Raw genomic sequence first — 22,577 nt, forward strand, 5'->3', positions numbered from 1 at the left:
CATTATCACACCCATTTTATTAATGATGAAAATGAAGCTCAGAGGCATAAATAACAACCCAATGTGTTCTGCCCCACCAGGAAGTGTGTGTGTGTGTGTGTGTGTGTGCGCGCGCGCGCACGCACGCGTGTGACTATCTGCTGCACAAAGGCTACAACATGTTGAAGCAGTTTGAACTGGCTTGGAAGTGGGGTGCTTGAGAATCCATGACTAGCATGTATCTCCTAAACCTTCCAACTGTTCATCCAATCATATGCCAGCAAGAAGCAGTCCACTTAGCCTCCCAATCCAAGCCAAATCCATCAGCACTCATCCATCAGAGTCCAGAGCTAGCCAGTCCATTCCATACCTCCTACCCAATCAAAATCTAGAACCATCCACAAGCTCCATTCTTTCATCCAATCAATGGTCAGCCATAGCCAAGCCAGTCATTCTCTCATCCAATTGAGAATTGAATCCCTCCCAATCAAAAGGAGACAATAGACAAACATTATGTTTTCTCCAAACAGAATGTAGCAGCTGCTAGGTAAACCCAGACTCAGAATTGGAGCCCTTTACCCTAAAGAGGAATGTTGTACAACAGCCTGAACAGGACATTTTTCATGGGATGGTAATGCTGGAGTGACCCTTAGAGACTTCCTGGGGACATCCAATTTCCCAGGCATCAAGCAGAAAAGTTAAGGCTCAGTGTGGGACCCACCTCTTTGACTCCCATGGTCAGAGTTGTGTATACTTGAGCCAGAGACACTAGGAGCTGCTCTGTATGTGACACAACCCAGGAAGCTTTCCGTCCTGCCAGCTGCGGGAGGCAGACCCCAAGACTTAGGGAGAGGAGGCAGGAGGGAGGTCCTGGCCTCTGGGCCAAACGGGAAGGACTAGAGGCTGAGACCAGAGTCTCAGGGCAAAATGGGGTGGGCTCAGGCATGTCCCAATACCCGACCACAGTGTCACCCTGAGCAGGGAGGTGGGGCCAAGAGCTCATTACCCAAGCCAGTCAGCAACCACTGAGGCAGCGGAACCTGGGCTCTTCAGCCAGAAGAGTAGGCTGGGTCAACGAGGGCCACGATAGCTACTAAAAATCTCTAAAGCGTTTTTCTCTGCCTTTGGTGGCCACAGGGGGAACATTGGGGCCAACAAGTGGAAGGAGGAACAGAATTCAGCCAAGACTGTGAAACAGAGTGGCTCAAGCAGAGGTTGGAATGTTGGGGGCACTGTGAGCAGCTCTTCGTCATCTGGAGGGCGGCCAGAGCCTGACCTCATGCGAACTGCCGTGTCTGGGCACTGACTCTGTGTGTGTGTCGGGGGGCGGAGGGGCGCACAATGCGACAAGTCCGCAGGAGCTCAGAACCGTTCGCTTTCCGGCAGAGAGCTCAACGCACCATATATATGCCGGAAGTCCATGGAAATGCAGCGGGTGAAAATTCAGAAAGTAGCATCCCCTCCACCCAGCACCAGCTCCAAAGCAGGGCACATGTTTGGGGGGAAGGCAGGAGCAGGGCAGAGTCAGACATGGACTGTCAGAGACCAAATGGAGCTCCCAGCGCACCTTCTGCAGTCCTTTCACTGCACCGAAGAGGAACCTGGGGCCCAGAGATGGGAAGAGGCTGTTTAAGGTCACACAGGAGTCAGGTGCACCAGTTCTCCTGACTCCAATGGCAGTTCTTTCCTCTCCACCAGGGGCTTTCAGGGGCCAGGCAGTGACGATGACAAATGTGGGAAATGGCCAAATTCAGATAATGGGGTGGGAGGGGACCTGAGGGAACTAGAGAGTGAATGCTCTGGCTAAAGGAATTTCAATTCCACTTTTAAAGAACCCAAACAAGCCTGGGCCAGAAGGGGCAGTGTGTTTTCCCCAAAATCCTCTATAGCATTTTTGGCCAAACTCCGAGGGAAGGAGAAAACAAAGGAAGGCGATTTGCACAGGGTCCTGGTGCCCTGATTGCTGTCTTGGGGAGGAGAGAGGGAGCCCCCGCTTCCAAGCCAGCACACGTCTGTCCCCACGGCAATCGGGGCGGCACGCAGACACAGCCGCGCTTCCACACACAACACGCGAGCAGTCCCACTCCGCTTCCCCAGCTGGAACAGGGAGCAGGAAGGGAGCCCTGACCGCCACCAGCGCGGAAGAAAGAAAGAAGCAAGACAGTTTGAGGCAGAGTGTATTGAGAACAGGAGAGAAAACAGAGTTGGGGAAAGAGCTCAGCCTGGTCGCAGGAGCTGCAGAATGGAGGGTGGGCTGTTCCATTGCTGGCCCTCGGGGTCGAAGGGAGCAGGGGTCCAGGGCAGAGGCTTCACTCTGTTCTGGGAGGGGCCTGGCAGGAAGGGGCTGAGCTCACTCACAACTCCCCCACGCATACCCCCTCGATCTGTGTGGAATGAGCTCACTGAGAAGGCACCCCCTGTTCCCATGGAGACGAGCCCAGAGCTCACGAAAACTGCAGGCTCAGCCCAGCATGGGCACCGCCTCCACCACCCCTTGCCCCGCTGGGGAGCCCAGAAATAGGGCTGGGAAAGAGAAGTGGGTGGTCCTCGGCCCCCAGCCTTGAGAAGCTTCCATCTGAATCCTGCCTCTTGTGTCTGTATTCTCCCACCCCCCACAAAGCCTGGCTGGGGGGGCTGCATCACATCTAAGGTGTCAGAGGTGGTGGGGATCTCAGACTACCTGACTCAACACCCTCACTGTACGCATGGGGAAACTGAGACCCAAAGACATGCATGCAGTAAGTCTGTTAGAACCCAGGTCTCTTGAGCCCCAGACTTTTCCTCAAAACCTGAAGGTCCCACTTGTCTCTTCCCCCGGGCTGTTGTGCCCGGCCTCAGCCCTTGCCATGCTCCCACTGTCTCAGGTGACCCTGGGCATCCCAGGCCCAGCGGCTCATCCCTTGGCCTCCTGCAGCATCTCATCCCAGCCACGCCCTCACCAGGTCACCCTCACAGACATCTAACCCCACTGTCCTTTGGCAACAGCCCATTTCCTTGCCCTCTCTTCCCAGGGGACTGTCTTGTCACTTCCAAGTCCTTTCTCCCAAAGCACCAGCCTATCTCAATCCTCACAGACTGTCACAGCTAGAAGGACCCTCATCATGTAAATGAGAAAACTGAGGCCTAAGAAGGAGAGTGACTTGGCCAAGGTCACAGAGCAAACGGGAGGCTGAGATGGGACTAGAACCCTCCTCCCCTGCCTCTCTCCCTGGGGCCTGTTCCACTGCACTGAGATGGCTTCTTTGAGTCGGGCAGATCTTGGCTGAGGTTGAAGCCAAAACCACCAATGGATGCCTAGCTAGGGCCGCCCTCTTAGCAGCACACCACATCTGCACAGCCTTCTGTGGGGCTCTCCTCTCGGGGGTTCCCCTGGGACACCCCCCGCCCAGGACAGTGAGGGCAAGCCAGGCAGAACCAGGACTGAGGTCTGGGCCCAGGAGTCGCCCCAAAGCGGAGCCAGGTCTTGGAGAGGGAGGAGAGAAGCATCAGACAGCAGTGGTGGGCTAAGTCGGCAGCCCGAGGAAGGACCAGGAGGGCAGCAGAGGCGGAGGCAAGGCTAAGCTCTCTGGTGCAGCGGAGAGGTGTCCAGAAGGCAGAGGTGGAAGAGATAGGCCCGTGGAGGTGAGAATCCAGCAGCAGGAAGAAAGATGCCAGGAGCTTGGGCCTCATGAGGGGGCCCCGCTGGGACAGCTGATTCCACAGGCACTGGCAGGCTGTTTCTGCTCCCGAAGTCCCTGGTGGGATCCCCTGCTAGGCCACTCCCAGCAAGACGCTGGCATCCGACTCAGCATCCCTACAGCTCACGAAGGCCAGAAGCAGCCCTCATCCTCCTCGGGACCTGCCAAGGGGGTTCTCTCTCCATGGCCCTCCTCCCTGCTCAGACGTGGAGTCCAACCCCCCCGGGTGTAGAGAAGGGGCAGCCGCATTCAGAGAGGCACTCGCCCAAGGTCACAAAGCCAGCTGGTGGCAGCATCCGACCTTGAGCCTCGGACTCCCTGTTCTCCTCACTCAGCTCTGTGCCATTTCCTGCCACATCTGCTCTCCATCCAGCCCTCAGGGAGGGGGCCTTGACTGGCAGCGGGACCCCTGTGGGTCCATTACTTGAAGCAGAAGGAAGGCTTCCACACCTGAGCCTCGATCCCGGCGTTCCGGGTGGAGAAGGAGGGCCTGGGGGCCTGCTTGGCTCGGGGAGGCCACGCCCTGGAGGGAGACACGGGGGAGATGTCGCCGCCGTAGGGAGGGCTCACGGCAGTGGGCTGGAGGCCGTCCTGGCCAGGTGAGGTGCAGAGGCCCAGGGAGGAGCGGGAGGGCCGAGGCAGGGCAGGCGACGGAGGGAGACCTGCCTTGGGCAGGCTGGGCGCCAGGTCCAGGGAGCTGGGCTTGGCGGGCGAGGCCGCTCTGGGCGAGGCCGCTCTGGGCGAGGCCTTGGCAGGCTCCTTGATGGGCGAGAGGACAAAGAGCGAGGGCCGCAGCTGGTAGGGCGGCTGCTGCTTGGTGGGCTCTGGGCGCAGGACCCCGTTCTCAGGCAGGTACCCATGGTAGAGGGAGGCAGGCGGGGTCCGAGCTGGGCTTCGGGAGGCCACTCGGAAGCCCCCGGGGGCGTTAGTGGAGTATTTCCAGGATGAAGGCAGGGACATGGTGGGGGAAGGGCAGCGGGCCAACTCCGTGGGGCCTGAAGACTCGATGACGTATTTCTCCATCCGTGACTGGCGGCGGGCATAGAGCTCAGCCCCCTTCCCAGAGGCCTCGGAGAGGTTCTGGTTGGGTTTGGGCTTTGGCTTGGCCTGGATTCGGGGCGACTTGAGGCAGGACGCCCACTCTGGAACAGCCTCCTCAGCGGCTGCAGGGCCGGCCCTGTCCCGAGGTGCTGGCTCCTGCTGGAAGTTGGAGGCCTCGGCCCCCAGGGCGAAGGGCTCTTCCTCCACGCCCACCTCCCCCTGGTCCCTCTGCCTCCGCTTCTCATCGGCCGTCTGTACCAGATCCAGCAGGTCTGGATTTGGGGTCACCTTGGGCTTCTCCACGAAGGTGAACATGGCTTTCCGGCTGCCCCGGCGGGCCATCGACTCCTCCAGAATGCCCGTCTTGCTGGCAGGAACTGCCTGGCCCTTCAGATGAGAAGGCTTGGGGTCAGAGCTGGGGTACAGGGCAGAATAAGACGGAGGGGACCGGACCCAGGAAGCCAGAGGGGCTGTGGACAAAGTCTCAGCGTAGGTGGGGGGTGGGGCGAAGTTCCCCACAGGGCGTCTCTCCGAGGCCGGGCTGCGCTGCCCCACCAGCCTCCTTTCCACCATGGGGCTGTGGGACATCATGTGTCTCTGTGGCCGGGGGCTCCTGTCTGCCACACTGGAGGGCTGGGGAGCCGAGGCCTTCTCCCCAAGATGTCGTCTCTCTATCATGGGGCTCCGCTCCATCTGGCCGGTGCCCCCTGGCGCCTGGATGCCAAAAGGCCTGGCCGTCCTGTTGACCACTGAGGGGGGCTTGGCCAGTGTGAAGTGGACCTCGCTGTACACCTTGGTGGGCGTGGTGGCGGTTGCCCGCCCAGACATCTCTTGTTCTGCTGACAGCACTAGCGCATGGGGCTGGACGTCGATGAGTAGGGAGCTGGACATGAAATCGGGGGCTGAGGCCCCGGAGCCGGGAATGATGGAAGCTTCCCTGGAGAAGGTGCTGGTGGTGGTAGGTGGAGTTGATACCTTGTCAATTAGGAGGGTGCTGGATCTCACCTCCGCACCTGGCCCCTGGGCTTGCCCGTCGGCACACAGGGTGCTGGGTTTGGCATCTGGCACTGTGCCGTTCGGCGGGAGATGGGCCTCTGAGGAATTCTGTTGGGCGCTAGCAAGAGGCAGGCTCTGCGGGACGACAGTTGTCGGTGGGTTCTGATTGACATCAGTGGCTGGCAGGTTGTGGCCGCTGTTAGAAGCTGGTGCGGTGAGGGTGGCACTGGGCGAGGGAAGGTTTTGGTTGACATCTGCAGCCGGGCTGTGGGCCTCGGCCGGAGGAGGGGTGGGCGGGGACTGCTGGGCCTCTCGGTTCTGGGACAGGTGGAGCCCATTGGCCGTCAGCAGGGCTGCGTTCTCCTTCAGATAAACCACCAGCGGTACCTCCTCCTCCTCACTGGCCACCCTCTCCAGGTGCCGCAGCAAGCTGGCCTCCTCTGAGTAGCCCTCCATGCTGTGGCCAGGGACCCCTCTGCCGGGGCTCTGGGGATCGGGGTGCCTTGGAGGGCCTGGCTCAGGCGGTGAGGTGGGACTCAGGCTGAGCCCTGGGGCATGGCCTGTGGGGCGTGCAGGGAGCACTCTGAGGGACTCCGGGCTGGGCTTCGGTGCCCTCTGGCCGTGGCTCTCCAAGGTGAACTCGTTCACCCTCTGCCGGCGCCTGTTGAAGAGCTGGACGCCACGGGAATTGGAGCTGGGAGGGGTGGTCAGCTGGGCTGCGATCTGCTGGCTCCGCGCCTTGGCCTCTTTCAGGTCCTTCTCGGTGAGGCTAGTGCTGCGGCCCAACGCTGCAGAGAGGTACAGAGGCCCGGTTAGCAATGGGAATGCAGTGCCACAGGGGTGCACAGACAGACAGACAGACGGGCAGCTGGGCCCCTCCTACACAGGATCTTTTCCTTTGGAATTTGATCTTTACTCACTATTTCCTAGAATCAGCTCTCCTCATAGAGATCCCTGACCCCCTTCATGGCCCAACTCAAACGCCACCACCTCTCTGAAGCCTTCCCTGATTATCCGTTCAGGATTAACTGGTCCTTCATTGGACTCCCGCTGAAGGTTGTTGATGTGGCACTTTACCAAACTGAGTATGAACACCTCACCATGGAAGTCAAGGCCCACTCCATCCCCGACTCATCCTCCCCCACCCTTCTCCTCTCTCACTAGGCTCTGCCACATCGGCTTTCTTTCTGTTCCTTGAGCATGCCAAGGATGTTCCTGCCCCAGGGCCTTTGTACTTGCTGTTTCCTGTGCTTGGAATAATCTTTTCCAGGTGGCATTCCATGTTGGTTCCTTCCAGCTGCTCAGGTCTCAGCTGGAATGTCACCTCTCTGGAGGGGCCCTCCCTTCTCTGATCCCATCTCTTTGTTTTATTTTCTTCATAGCATACACCACAATTTGAAATGATCTTCTTTATGTTTCCGTGTTTATTACCTGTCTCCTCACCCAGAGCATAGCTCTAAAAGGGCAATGATCTTGCTTGACTTATTTACCACTCTGATCTCGGCCCCCAGAACAGGGCCTGGCCTACCATGGACCCCATTCAGACATGAACAAATGCACGAATGAACCCCCATAGCATCTTCTCTGTGCCTTTCTTAGGGCCCTTTATACTTTCAAACTTACAGTAGTTTGATTTTATAAAAAGATGCCACTGACACTTTCCCTTTTTAGAACAGGTAATATGTTCACGTGGTCTAAATATAAAAACATAAAAAGGTATGCAGTGAAAAGTATCTCTCCATTCCTGACTGCTCCACCCCACAATCAGGTAACCCCTGTTGTTAGTTTCTTCTATATCCTTCCAGAATTTCTTCCCATCTTTATTTAAACAATCATTTAAAAATTCACATATTTTAACACTAGAAAAGTAATAAATTGGGCTAATTTCAGCAGTGACTACACTAGAACATTGCATTCTTTCACCTTATCCTCACGAGAACTCTCTGAGACAAGCATTATTTGCCCACGTTTTACAGAAGAGGAAACTGAAGTTCAGAGACTTATAAGTAACTGACCCAGGTCACACAGCTAGAGGTGGCAAAGCTGGAGTCAGAATAAGTTCCCTCTGGGTCCACAGCCCATGCTCAAGCTGTCTGCTCATCCCAAAAGTTCCCTTTTGGACATACAGGGGGACAGAATCAGCAGGGGGTTGGGGATCAGGCTGGGGTCAGTCCCCTATTAATGTGTAAGTTCGCTGCAGGCAACCATTTCGCTTTCTATCCCCAGTGCCTGGCTGGCACACAGGCGGTGCTCAATTTATACTTGTTGAATAATATATGAACAAAGGAACCGACAGACAGATGGATGGACCAGCCTGTGGCCAGGATCAGGAGCTCAGTCAGTGGCTGAGAACATTCCTCCTCCCCTCCCCCTTCTCCTCCCTACTGTGGGAAGCTAATTAGTTCTTGAGGAATCTGACCCTGCCCTCCTCCTACCTTGCCCTCATTAGCACTGGCCATGACATGCGGAGGAGGCCTCCAGGGACAGTCTTTCTAGGCATCTTGCCAGTCGTGAGGCTCAGAGTTCGTGGACTCCCCGAGCTGGAAGAGCCCTTATAGAGGCGCTATTTCACCACCACCCCATTTTACAGATGGGGAAACTGAGGTCCAGAGAATAGCCCAGGGTGGAGCCTGCTGACCCCCACGCTGGAGCCAGCAGGGAGGCCCACACAGAGCAGAGGAGCTACAGACAGCAGCTTCACTGGGACCAGGCCAAGCAGCCACAGGCTTCCTGGCACCAACCTCCTTTTTCCCTCCTGCCGCCAGGGCTGGCTTTCCCCTCACCTGTTAGAAACGGTTAAAGCACACAGCCTACCCCACCCACCCATGACACCAGCCGCACCTGGTAAGACTCCTCTCCCGCCTGGATCACCCCGTCTGTAAAAGATGAAGGATTTACCCAGGCTGTTCCCCTGCGGGGGGCCACCTGGGAGGGCCCTGAGGGCTTGCTCAGCTCACACAGTGTCCATCTCCTCTGCTCTGCTTGGAAACCAGGCCTTCCGGCCTGCAGCCAGTCTCTGCCAGTAGCCAGCTGTGTCACCCTGGCAAGCTACTGTACCTCTCAGAGCCCCAGCCTCCTTAACTGACAAGGGGTAAAGCAGTTGACATTAGGTTTGGGAGGCCACAATGGGGTAACGAATGCCAGCAGCTTATTGCCACCAAGCCCAGGTAGAGAGGCAGAAGGCTCATGCTCCCCTGGGATAAACTGGTCACCCCACTCTACTCCCTGGAAGGAGTCAGATCTAGCAAAGGAGACCCACTCCGTAGATCAGGGTCCCGAAGGTAAAACAGCAGGGGTGCCAGAGTTATGGGCAGGCAGAGCTTATTGCCCCCAAACACAGAACCTCGGAATCTCACAGGTAGCTGTCAATGAGTCCAATCCCCACACAATCTTGTGTCCCCAAATCCATGTCCCTGAGTGTGCCTCTGTTTACATACTCAACTGACACGAGCTCACTACCCCAGGAGGTGCCGTCCACTAATTAACATTCCTCAGCTATGAAGTTGCTCCTCATACTAACTTTCATCCACTTCTTGATGTGGTTCTGTCCCCCGGGGCTACACAGATAAAAAGCGGTCTCTTTCCAGCCTGACAGTCCTGCAGAGATTCGCAGCTACAAATTGTATCCCCACAGGACATGGGCAGGATAACCATCTCTAGTCCTGCCAGTGTTTCTTATGATACAGTTGCAGAGACAGGAGCTAACACTGACTGTGCACTTACTGTATACCCGCACTTTACTTAAATATTACTTAATTCCCCAAACAACCCTACAAAGCACAGTGTATTATTACGCACATTTTATTCATGAGAAAACCAAGGCTCAGAGAGGTAAAGTGAGCAGCCCGAGGTCACAGAGCCAGAACGGAGTGGAGCTGGGTTCACACCTGGCACTGCATGAATGCAGAGTACCGGGCTCCTGGCTGGCCGGCTGCCACGCTGTGAGGCTCACAGAAAGTGCCGGTGTTTGAAGGACCCAGATCTCTCAATGTCCCTGCATTTTTCTGCTTTCCTCCTTATCTTTCTGTTTCAGTCCCATCCCCAGGCTGGCTAAAAAAGGCAGTGGGTTTAGAAAACCCTCAAATGTCAGAGTGTGAAAGGCCCTCTGCGATAAGCTGGGCTGGGAGGCTCAGTGAGGGAAGAGGTCACAGGGCAGGACGTGGGCCGAGGACCCAGGTCTTCTGGCTCCCAGCTGGGCTCCATTCACAGCCTGGGCTGCGCTGCTGACCCTCCACCAACACCCCTCTGAGCTCGGAACCATCCCTCAGCTACTGTTCTGGGACAAGAGGAACAGCAGGAAAGGCCAGGAGGTAAGTGAGCCCTGCCCTCCAAGAAGAGCTCTCATATCCCCCACCCTCACCCACAGTGACTCCACAGAAAAGGAATTCGGCAGGAGGTTTGGACCAGACTCAGCCAGCAATCCAGACGATTTTTGCCACCCTATACAAACAAAGCTGGGAGAAGGGGCGGCTTGGCCAATTACAGGCACCCCGGAGTCCGTCTCTTGTCGCAGGGCACCGGGGGCAGGTCCATCTAAAATTCCCCAGACTAGGGAACTGCCACCTCTGGCAATGCCCCAGCCAGCTGGTCCAGGATTGTGCTCCCTGGCGCCAGAGAGGCAGAAGATGGCCAAGGGCCAGAGGGACAGGCACCTCGCTGAGCCCTCAATCTGCCTGTCTGTAACCTGCACCTGTGCGGGTCATGACGCATCACCACCCCTTAACCCCTCCAAATCTAAGCCCCTGCAGGGCCAGGTTGGGGTGCTAGCCCTTTAAAGACCCAACTTGGATGTGGGGTCAGGAGCCCTGAAGACAGGCCTTCAAGAGAGGAAGGGGGAGAGGGCAGACACAATGAAGAGCTGCCTGGGGCGAGGAGACCTGGGTCCAACAGGGCAAATCCCGAAGTGGAGGAGGGGGGAGAAGCCCCAGCACAGCTGTGAGACCACCGAGGACCGCGATGGCCGCTGTGACTGCCGAGCCCTCGCTGAGCCCCCTGTGCTCATCGCCTCGTTCAGTCGTCCTAACAACCCCGAGATAAGTATGGTTATTCTTTCCATTTTACGGAAACCAGGTCTCAGAGAGACCTGCCCAGGATCACACAACTTGTAAGTGGCAGAACTGGAATTCAAAACTCAGCCAGTCTGGCTGCTCAGTCCCATCCCTCACTACTCTGCCTTCCAGACCCGGTCCCTGGAAGGAGGCACCAAGAGGGGCCCCAGTGCTCCTGGATGGTGGTGGGCAGGGCCCTCTGTTTCCTCATCTCATGATCCGTGCTCCTCTGCAGGGCCCTCTCCCCTGGAAACTCAGCTGCCTAGAACAACTCATGCTCTTCCCCTTCTTCCTCTCAGAAGAGCTGCTAAACTCATTCTTACTAAGGTAGAAATGACTGATAGGGCATGAAAGACTAGTAGAGTGGAAAGATCACAAGGTTGGGAGTCAGGAGACCCCAGTTCTAGGTTGGCTCAGGCAGGGACAAGCCCTTTCCCCAACCCCATCACCCTCTGCAGGCAGCTGCCTGTTCTGCCCATCACTGGGCCTATGTGGACCGAGGCTCTGCAGGAGGGAGGGAGGGCAGGGGAAGGGAGGCCACAGCAGAAGGTCAGGACAGGGAGAATTCAAGGAAATGCTTCTTCACACGGCTGCCGTCAATGGGAGTGTCCAGGCCGGGATGGGTGGGTAGGGTGGGACAGGGAGCCAGGGCTAGGAACAGAGACTGGCTCAAGGCAGCCCATTGTGGCTGCCCGGAGTCTTGGCAACAGGAAGGGTAAACAGGCTGCGTAAACTGCCCCCCTGGCGAGGTCAGGAAGGAACCAATGGCTGGCCGCCGCACAACCTCTGGCTGAGCTGGGGGCAGGAAGATGAAGAGGCCTGAGTAATGGCCTGGCTACCTTGCCAGCCCCTGCCCCGCATCCTCCCCACTGAAAGGAGGAAATGACACAGTCTCCATGCCCTGGGGAGTTCTCCATCCAGCCAGAGTCATGGTGAGTGCAACCTGGCTGAGGCCCGGCAGGCTGCCAGAGCTCCTCTCTGGAGCAGAACAATCCGGGCTTAGGTGGGAAAGACCGCCGGGCAAGAGAGAAGACACAGAAACAGGCCGAGCCCCAGCCTCGCCACCCACAGGCTGGCAGAAGTCACCATATGCCTCTCCTTTGATGCCCAGAGGGGAAACTGAGATCACAGAGGGGATGCCACATGCCCTGAATCACATACCCCCAGCCACAAAGGCACCCCTGGGTGCTCATCTTACTCACTCCAGCTGGGTCCTCCCTGCAGCCCAGCTTCCCCCAGGTGCTCTCAGCGGCCTGCAGCCTCAGTTCCCAAAGCGCCCGGAAAGGCAGCCAATCGCCTGGCTGACGAAGACAGGAAAATCCCACATCTACAGCAACACGGAGGAGCTGGATATGACTTTTCTCCTCCACAGATGACTCAGCCGGCTCTTTATCAGGAAAACCGATTTTGCAACAGCCTTTTAAATGGCCTCTCCACCCCCAGTCTCTCCCCCGCCAATCTAGCCGCCCCACGCTGCCAGATTCATCTTCCTCCCCCTGGTTCCACTCATGCCTCTCTCCTGCTCAGAACCCTCTGCCGCCTCCCCAGGACATGGAGGAACAAGAGGAGAGTCCGCATCCTGGCATTCAAAGCCCCTGGCATCAGGGCCTGCTCAAGAGCGCACGTTACCCTTCCCTCTGTGCCCTCAGCACTGTGGGGGGAGGTCAATGGCTCGTGGTACCCGCAGCTGCCCGTGGGGAGCATGGTTGGCACAGACCCCTGCTCCGGGACCCCTGCTCTGTCCAACATCCTCTCCACGTGCCCTAAACCCCCGGCCCTCCCACCTAGCTCGAATGCCACCACCCTCCAGCAAAAAGCCTTCCCTGACCCACCAGTGTTTTATCTGCACCACTCAAGAACTTCAGCACTTTGTATATTACGCATTTTAGTAAAAGTTACCTTTCAGGTATGTGTTCGCCGCATGCCAGGCACCGGACAGGCCCTTGCTCATTTACTGTCACAGCAACTCATGAGCCAGCAGTACCCTCATCACCATGTCAGAGGAGAAACTGGCACAGAGTGGTGCAGTGACTTGCTCAAGGTTGCACAGTCAGACAGAGGCGGGGCTGGGATTCAAGCCCAGGGGGGCCCAACACCCCGTCCAGGGCCCATCACGTGGGCCACCCCACCCCCTCCCAACGTTACACTTTGCAGCAATCAGGGTCTGGGGCTTATGTTCCCCCACAGAGTGCAAGAGCCTTGAGGGCAGGGGCTCAACTGCGTCACTTCTGTCGTCCTCCCTTCCCCTCCCCCACACCTGCCACAGGTGGTTGCAGAATAATCATGAAGTCCATAGGGATGACAATAGCCAACATTTTGGGAGCACCAGATGCTGCCAAGCTAAGGGCTTCACATGTCTTTTCTCATTCGATTCTCATGACGACTCATAAAGGAGGTTCCTTTATCCCTGTTTTATGGACAAGGAAAATGAGGCACACAGAACTCATCCCAGGTCTCACAGCTAGCAAGGGGCAGAGTGGAGCTGGGCAGCCTGACTGATCCCAAGCCTGGGGCGCCTTCCTTCTGGAGAGCTCCACCGGCAAAGCACTCTCACTTTTCCACCCACTTCCCCATACCCAGCCCAACTGCCTCTTCTTCCAGGAAGCCCTCGTCAATCCAGCCAGACTCCTAGATCAGTGCTCCTCCCCTGCTCAACGTGGCCCAGAGGCTCAGAGCAGGAGTGGGGCTCGGATGAAAGAGCAGATTGAGAAAGTTCAGGAATACAGGGGAAGGAGGCTGGGCCTGGCCAAACTCCTGGTTTCTCTCTCCCTGCTGGCAGTGGGTCGGGACCAGGCAGGGCAGAGATGGAGGGGTAAGGGAAACTAAGGTGAGGGCTTCCAAGTCAGCCCAGGCCTGACCTGGCCACTACCCTGCAGGCCACAAGCCCTGCTCACCACTGGCTGACCAGGGCTCTGCGGCAGGGTCCCAGCCAGAGGCCACAGCGCCCCTCCTGCCTGTTCTACTGGCCTAATCACTAATCTATAAGCAGTAGATGTCCAGAAACTTGGAAATAGTAAACCAGGGAGGCAGGCTGAGCCCTAGGTATACAGCAAACTGGAAGGGGCCGGTGCACAGAGCCAAGATCAAATACCAGGCTCCTACCTCCCAGTCCAACCCCAGCATACCAGGCCTGCATTCGCCAAGCCCCTTCCTGTTGCATCACCCTCCTCCCAGTTCCCTGGAAGCCTTGGGAGTACGGAAGGGACCATCACGCCCCATCCTCCCAAAGAAAACACATAATCCAGGAGACAAAACGGTAGCGAGCCAGGGCGAGGAAGAGGTGGATTCCTCTGAACCTGTGCCAGGGCCAGGGCGGGGCCTGGGTCCCCTCTGGGTCCCCTCCACTCATCCCAGGGCCTGGCACACTCTGGGCCCTCCAAAGATGCGGTCCTTCCCCTTAACCCAGTGCCAGCCTGGGGCCAGGGCTGGTCTCCATCCTCTCTAAATGCTCAGTCCAACCCAGCAGATGCCATCGCCCTGAAGGGGCTCAGTACGTGTCGAATAAATAAACTACTGAAGGACAAGCACTCCCAGAATCCAAAGCCGCCCACCTTCACCTTTTGCTCCATCATTCATCCCTGGAGATGAATTTTAGATTTGTCTAGATCCAAGATTCATCTAGATTGTAGATTGGAGACCTAGAGTGTTGTTTCTGAGGGTGAGAGGGAGAAAAAAGGAGAAAGTAACATGTTTGTGGGTAGAGGGAGATGAAACTGGAAACCGCTGTATTAGACCTAAGAGGCAGAATCTTTCATGAAGAGAAGGGAGAACATAGAGCCAAAGAGAGAGATGAATTAGGGTGGAGCAATCCAGGAAGGCTTCCTGGAGGGAGTGACATATGCCCTAGGTCTTGAAAGATGAAGATGAAGAGTCATTCTAAGCAATGGGGACAGCTCAGCAGAGGCAGCTCAAAGTCATCCCCGCCCTGCTCCCCTACCCACCCCATACCCCAAATCAAGACCAGCTGGAGAGAAAGGAGCCTCTGAAAGAGGAACACACCCACGGGGCTTGCCCAGGGGCCGGGGGTGGATGCAGTGAGCCAGGCACTGTTCCACAGGAGCTGTGTCCATTGCAAGGCTCACGCCCGGAGACAGGAACACCGTGGTATCTGCCCTGGGCCTCTGGGTGGGTTACATAACTGCCCCACTGCTCGGGCCACAGAGTCGGCCCAGACCCTCCGCCTCCTCCGCCTCTCCTGCCATCTGTCTCGGCTGCTTCCTTCTTATAGAAGAGGCCACTGAAAGCGAAGGCCAGCACCCTGTGGTAAATTCCCCACATTCCTTCCTCACAGAAAAATAAATAACCACTGGAGAAAAAACGCAGGAGGAATGATAATGACGGCCCAAGCGCTGGAGTCACAGCACACGGGGTAGACAGCAGAGCCAGCGAGCGCCGTCCCGGGAAAAGCTTTATTAGCCACCACTCGCCAGGAGGCCTCAGCTCCAGCCTGGGGCTCTGGGACACGTGAACCTGCCCCCAGCACCTCGCGGGTCCCCCAGGCAGTGACAACCGTCTCTGGGTTTCGGGTTCGCTCACATCTGCCTAAGAAGGCGCCGGGAATCCCTCGGTCCTGGCAAGTGGTCACAGGCCGGGTGTGCTCTTTTTCATTACTCGAGTTGCTGCTTACTAAGCACTTCTCATGTGCAAGGCACTTGGCTAAAGTATCATCTTTTTCATTGTGTTGTTTTATTTTATCCTCTTAAGCTGTGAAGTTGGGAGCGCCAGTTATTCCCATTTTACAGATGAGGAAACTGAGGCTCAAAAAGGTTCTGTGATTGGCCAAGGTTATCTGGCCAGAGAGCAGACTGTGGGTTTCCAGCGCTACCACTCGCTCTCATCCCCATTCAGCCCACCTGGTCCCCGGCAGACAGCCCTCCTTTACCAAATCCAACCCGAGGGGCTCAACAGGGCATCCCGCTCAACTTGCTGGGCTACCTTTAGTAAATCCCTTCACCTCTCTGAGTCTCAACTTCCTCATCAGTAAAACCGGGATGATAACATCTGCTGAGCAAATGAGCTGCAGAAATGACATAAAGTACAAAGCACTGTCACACCTGAGGGGGGTTCGAACTGCAGGCTTTTGCACAAACGCACCTCTGCAGAGCCCCATCAGGCTGGGACTCCATCTGTCTCTCTCTGTCTTCACCAGCCCTCTCTGGGTCTGGTCTCTCTTCTGCTCACATAGGCACGGGCCAAGCTCATCGCCCCCCACCCCACTCCCAGCATCCTCCCGGCACAGGGGGTCCGAGTGTCACCTCTAGCCAATGTGCTGCAGCAGTGAGAACCGGGTATGAACCCCAGACCCCCTCAGAGGAAGGCACCCCGGCTCTGGGGTGCTGGAGGCTGCTGACCCTGCCGTGCCCCCCACCCCCACCACCATTCACCACTTGCCGGGTGCATCTGGCCCCCTCCGGCAGGAGGAGTCTCCTGCCAGAGGAGAGGCTGAATCATCTAGCCCTGCCCTCCCCTTTTCCCTCAAACTACAAAAGAAAAGAAGACCAGGGGGGTCAGGAGATTTAGTTCCAGGGTCTGTCCTGTCACCATTTAGGGGAGACATTGAACTAATCCCTGACCCTCTTTGGACCTCAGTTTGTCCATCTGTTCAAAGGGGTGATTGGACTGGACCACTGATTCTCAGAGTGTGGCATGCCCACAGCTCTAGTGGAAGCAGAAGGGATTTTGGTGGTACCCTGATATTTAAAATCTTAATAGTTATGTAAATTTCAAATGTTCATTGGAAAGGGAGTATAATAAACACCAAACCTATGATCTCAGGTATATTGCTGCTTAGGGGAAGGCTAAAGTGGATATTTCAGTAACAAAATGAGACAACTTAAAGAAAAATAAGTATAGGTGGGGCATGCATTCGTTCATTCAACCAGTATTTACTGCACAACTAAGGGCCAGGCGCTGTTCATAGCCAGGAAGAGAAACAGATAAAAATCTCTGCTTGCACTCTAGTGGGGGAGCAAGATAATACATGCGCAAGTCAGTCAGATGGTAAACGCTATAGAGAAAAGTAAGGCAGGGACCAGAGCTATACGAACTGCACAGCGTGGGGAGTGGTTTGCAAAAGTAAACACGGCAATCGAAGTCATCCTCACTGAGAAGCACGTCTGAGCAAAGAACTGAGGAAGGCGAGGGAGTGAGGCGTATGCATGTCTAGGGGAAAAGTGGCCAGGCAGAGGGAACAGCCAGTGCTAAGGTCCTGAGGCGGGCTCGTGCCTGGCAGGTTTGAGGATGATGTGTACAATGTGGAGGTGGGACATGAATAAAGAAAGTGGGTTCTCTAATGGCCCTTCTACCTCTGACCTTAGGGATCTCAGGGATCTGCGCTGCAACCATTTGCAGACACACACACACACACACACACACACACACAGACACACACGTTCTCAATAGCCTCTTAATGCTGGAGAGGCTTCGGCAGGCAGCGGCACATCCTCCTCTGCACACACGCCCACACACAGAGGTGCTGTTGCTTCTAACCCGCACTGCACACAGCGGAGCATGCCCAGGCCTGCGTGCGCCCCCAGAGAGGGGGCAGGAGATGCCCACGGGTATGTGCACACTGAACACCCGCAGGCACACGGGACTCATGTGGAAGACTGGCACGGGTGGACGTGCATCGGGTACACGCCTCGTGGGAGGCTGCGTGTCTCCCTCCTGCCAGCCTGCCCTGTCTTCAGGTAACGGAGTCACCAGGCGACTCTCGCCTCGAGGGTACATGCCACTGGAGGACGGCGAATGCACCAATGGCCTGGCTTCCGATTCACTTCTCCGATATCTCTGCCCCTCAGTCACAGTCTCCCTTTCCCAGGGGTACATTGAAATCTGCCGCCTGATGCTCAAATGTCCCAGGGGATCAGGTTGCTGTGGAGAATGTCCCCCTATCCACCCCTATTGCACTTAAACAGGATGGGCCACGTGAAATGCCCAGCACGGCTCTGTACACCTTAGCGCCCTTCCCAGCATCCTCACGCGTCCTCGCCGTCCCCAGCTTCACCCTTCCAGGGGGCCGGGGGCCAGCCCTAGAGTAGAAGGAAAGGACCAGACCTGGAGCTGGAGGCCTGGATTTTAGTCTCCACCTGGTTTCCAATTCAATGCGAGGCCTCCGGCAAGATTCTTCTCCTTTCTGGCCGAGATCGGAGACTTGCAGGGCGCGTGGTCAAAATGCAGATTCCTGGGCTCACCCCCTACCCGGGGTCCACAGAATATAGACTTGAACAGGCTCCCTGAGGGGTTCTGATGCCCATCCAGCCTGGGAACCCACTGGGCTTTAAAGCCCATGGTTTTATAAATAAGTTTATAAATCAATACATAGGAAAATGCTGGAACGTAGTCTGGCACATCATAAGACTCTAATAAAATAAAATATATTTATGTACCTAATTATACATAGTAATTATATACCATCCCTTGAATATGCACAACACTTTTATAGTTTTCCTAGCACTCTTCATTCATCAGAGATAGAGGCTGAGCAGGGATCATTACACCATTTTACAGACTAGAAAAGTGAGGCAGAGAAAGGCCAAGGGACCTGGCCAGGATCTCACAGCATGGGGGGCTTTGGCTCCAGCCAGACACCGTGGTGTGGCTTCGTGAGATGTGCCACCTCGTGGGGCCTCGTCTGCTCATCCCACATGGTTTTGGCTTCCAGCCCACGGTGCAGCTGTCCTTCAATTCCAGGTTCATGAAAACTCTGGATACGCACGACTTCTCCAGTAACTCAGGGTTCACGGAGAATGGGACAACATCAACCAGCTAGTTTCCTTCCAGCCATAAGATCCCCCCGGGCAGTGCAGGCGGTTCCCAGAGCCTTAACGCTACATGCTACCATTTAATCTGAAATGGTCGTTTTTGCAGCAAGAGGAGGGTAGGAAAAAAATAATAAAATAAATAAAGAAAATGGTCGTTCTATTCTAGCCAATCTGAGTTCGATCTGATCACTACCTATCATGAGCCTTAGCAAGCCTTGTATATGCGGAAACTCCGTTTCCTCCTCTAAAATGGTCTCTAAATTCCTACCCTGCTGGGTGATCGTGGGGATCGGCTCTCACATGTACAAATGCCTGGCACCTATGCTACGGCACATTAACTCTCTGGCTAAAGTGTGAGCTCCCAGAAGGCAGGAACCCCGTTTCATCCGTCCATGCACCCACACCTTCTGCATGTAACACGTGCTCAATAAACATGTGCTCAACAAATGATGAAATGAAATGACATGGCCCAGGCAGCTCTCTCCTAGTCCTAATTGACCGTTGTATTTCATGATCCATTTCCCAGCTTGAGGGCTAGGGGCCCTGAGCTGGGATAGTCAGGGCCACAAGGGATGGGTTCTGGGTCCTGGGAAGTTGCCCTCCTGTCTGCACAAAGTGGACCGCCTGCCATGGCTGTGACAAAGGCCACGCTGGGAGGGGCATGTTCTGGGAGCCCTGGGTGTAATCCTGTTGACTCAGAGGCATAAATAATGCACTAATATGTTCTCTTCTCACCACCATGTCATGCTAAGAATAGCACCAGCTACTCTTTCAGGGATTCCAAAGAGAAGAGGGCAGGGCACCACGATGGGGACAAGCAGGGAAAGACGTCACTAGGCTGAGGACTGTCAAGCTCCCTCCGCCCAGCCCCCCTTTCCAAACCCATAAGACAGAAGACCCTGGAGGTCAGAGCGGAAAGGGCTCTTAGAGGCCCCCTGCTCAGGAGTTCCCAAGGGGTAAAGGAGAGGCCTGAGAAGATGGCACCCCTCCTCCAGGCTGCTGCATCTTTTCCTCCTCCCTTCCGAACCCCTTGCTAATAAAGCTGTTACCCCTCCCCACTCCTCCCCCTCCTTGTTCATGGGATGAATAAACATAGAATGGGTGGGTCCCCTCTTATGTATTTTTTTATGTAAAACTTTGGAGAGGAAAGAAGATTCTATAGATTTTTTTTTTAAGTTTAAAAATGACTGACCTAGAACAGTGTTTCTCATACTTTAAAGTACATAGAAATGACTCAGGGATGTTGTTAAAATGCACATTCTGATTCAGGAGGTCTGGGGTGGGGCCAGAGACCGCATTTCTAACAAGCTTTTGAGCGATGCTGACACTGCATCCATGGGCCACACTGAATACAGAAAAACTAGAGTATTTCCCTATAGTACAGATGGGGAAACCGAGGCCCAGAGAGGAAAAGGGATGTGCCAAGATCATATAGCAGAGCTGGGCTCAGAACACAAGCCTCCTGACTACCAGCCCAGGGCTTTGGCCCCAGAGAGCTTTGGTGCTGGAGTGGCACAGGGGACAGGCAGTGGGAGTCGGTCCAGGGACAGGCTTTCCTTCAGCCAAAAAAAAAGCTGAACTTCTGGGGTCCACAGACTCCCACAAGGAATAAGAGGCAATAAGGATTCGCCCGCACAGAGGTGCTCAGCTTAAGTGACTGCAGCCTCCTGCCAAGAACACGCCCTCCCCAGCTTGCATCTGAGGCCTCCGGACCATCACAACCCTCCCTGTAGACAGGATGCAGCAGGTGGCCATTAAGACGCAAACGCAAGCAAACGGGATCCAGGAAGAGGATTCTGCGTTCAGTCAACCATGATGGCTGGGGGAGGTGGAGGGGCCTGTTGCTAGCACTCGCAGCCAAGGGAAAGAGGAAAAGAAAGCAGACAGGACCAGCCCCCCAGAACAGTACCAGGAATGCTCCTCCTTCCTAAGATCTGCCTCAACCCTAGGGGGGCTCCAGGCCCTGGATGAGCAGCCCCACGGCCCCAGGACCCCACGCAGCAGCTCCCCTCTCGACGCTGCACCCTCCCTAGGCTGCAGCCATGCTGGCCCTCCATCATGAGCTCAGACAACACGCCAAGCACCTTTTCACCTCAGGGCCTTTGCACGAGCTGCTCCTTCTCCTAGAGCCCTTCACTTACCCTCAGTGGCGCCTTCTCACCATGCTCCTCACCCTTCAGGTCTGCTCGCGGGTCTCTCGGGCCCTTCCCAGTCCTCGGAGGCCACACTCCCCCACCACAGCACCCTCTACCTCTCCTCCAGGCTCTCATCAGATTTTTAATTCCATCGCTTTTGTTTTAACATCAGTCTGCCCTGCCCCCGCAGAGCAGGGACCTTGGCTGTGTCCATGCCCCCGTGCCTAGGTCATAGCTAGGCTATGTTGACTGAGTAAAAGAACAAACGAATAAAACACGGCTTGCTATACTCCTGCAAAGCCTTCCGCCTCCGTGATTCCATGTGACCTTGCTCACCCAGAGTTGTACAGGGCTGGGATTTGCGAGATTATCTGGGTATGGGCCTCTGCTCTGCTCTTCCCCAGCTGAGTGGCCTTTGCAGGTCATGTCACCTCCCCGAGTGGGGTCTCCAGCACTGTTTGCCGGGTCTAAATGAGAGAAGAGATCTGGGAAAGGCTCGAAAGCTGTGAAGAGCTCTAACTGACAGCATTCCTCTCTCAGTGTTTGAGGCCCAGAGAGGGAAAGGGCCTCACTGAAGGCCACACAGCCAGCGTGTACTGATGCCAGACCCCCCTGGCACAGCTTAAAGCCAACAGCTGAGCTTCAGGTCCACCCAAGCTCAGGGAGAGCACCATCTGCCTGGAGTCTGGGCAGGAGTGGAGGAGGGAGAGAAGAGGGTGGCTGGGAGCATTCAGCCTCAGGCCCAGAGCCAGGGTGGGGTGGGCGGAGCCCCCAGCAGGAGACCTGAGTGGGGCCTGGCAGCTGGGCACGAGGGAGCCAACTGGCTCGGGCTGGGTACCGTGGCAGGCTTGCTCTCCGTGCGCGTGACAGTCTATTTTTTAATCAGTACCCTCCCCATCCCCCAACTCCGTGTGCCCTCTCAAAGGGCCCCATATCGGGACCCGTGTCCTGGCTGAGGCCAGGGCCACCTTGGGGTTAAGGGGAGGGTCCCCAAAGTCCCACATCCCCTTGGTGCCCACAAGTACTAAGCAGCCCCGAAGGCAGAACAGGAGGCCCAGGGATGAAGAGCTTCCTCCTGCCTGTGGGACCTTGGGCTGGTCTCTGGACTCAGTTTCCCCTGACTGTACAATGATGGGGGCACGCCAGACGGCATGGGAGTTTATTACAGCTCAGGCACTTGGGATCCTCTCAAGCCCCATGGCACTTCCAACGCCCACTCGTCAGGCCCTGGCAGAGCCTCCCGTGCCCACGGTGCCCAGAGGGCACACTTGATCCTCCCTGACCTACTCTCAGGGCATGGGGGAGGGGAAGGAAAGCGGCCGAGCTGGTTCAAGGTCTGCTCACAACCTCAGAGCCCTGAACCATAGACCCCATGAGACTTCTCCTTCTAGGACCTGAGGGACAGCGATGATGAGGATCAAAGAGAAATACTGTGTGTTCCTGGACAAGTGGCTTAGCCTCTCTGAGCCTCTGGCACCCCAACTAATGTGGGAGAGATGGTGTTGTACAGCAGTTAAACATGTAGTTTTGGGGACCAGACTGCCTGGGTTTGAATCTGGCCACTTACCAGCTGTGCGACTTTAGGAGCTCCCTTAACCAACCTCTCTGTGCCTCAGTTTCCCATCTATGGGAACAGATGATAATAACAGTACTTACCTCATGGGGTTGTTGACACGTAAAGAACCTGGAACACTCATGGCACATAGCAAGTAACAGTAAACAACGATTTTTCAAAAATTGTGGCTTTTATCTATTGAGCGCTATAGAGATCTTACCAAGAGATCTTACCCCGGAGGATCAGACAGATGCGAGTGTCTCAGGTCAGCGCACCTTCCTGTCTGAGGGGCTCCTCCAGCCCGCTCCTTCCTTGACCTTTGACACCACGGTGTCAGCCCTCCTGCGGGCCCCATGTTTTTGGTGTCTACCGACCATGAGCCC

At 56.0% G+C, this 22,577-nt stretch overlaps 1 protein-coding gene across 1 annotated transcript in view; it reads right to left on the reverse strand.

Annotated features, from left to right (window-relative positions):
- SYNPO (synaptopodin) overlaps positions 1-22,577 on the reverse strand; it is a 30,640-nt gene that overhangs the window by 4,056 nt on the left and 4,007 nt on the right. Inside the window, exon 2 of the mRNA XM_012658313.1 lies at positions 4,107-6,481. Coding sequence (XP_012513767.1) covers positions 4,107-6,149 — 2,043 coding nt within the window. The 5' untranslated portion in view covers positions 6,150-6,481. The remainder of the gene's footprint in view (positions 1-4,106; positions 6,482-22,577) is intronic.

The sequence above is a fragment of the Propithecus coquereli genome, unplaced genomic scaffold, assembly GCF_000956105.1.
Source record: "Propithecus coquereli isolate 6110/MARCELLA unplaced genomic scaffold, Pcoq_1.0 Scaffold58, whole genome shotgun sequence".
NCBI lineage: Eukaryota > Metazoa > Chordata > Mammalia > Primates > Indriidae > Propithecus > Propithecus coquereli.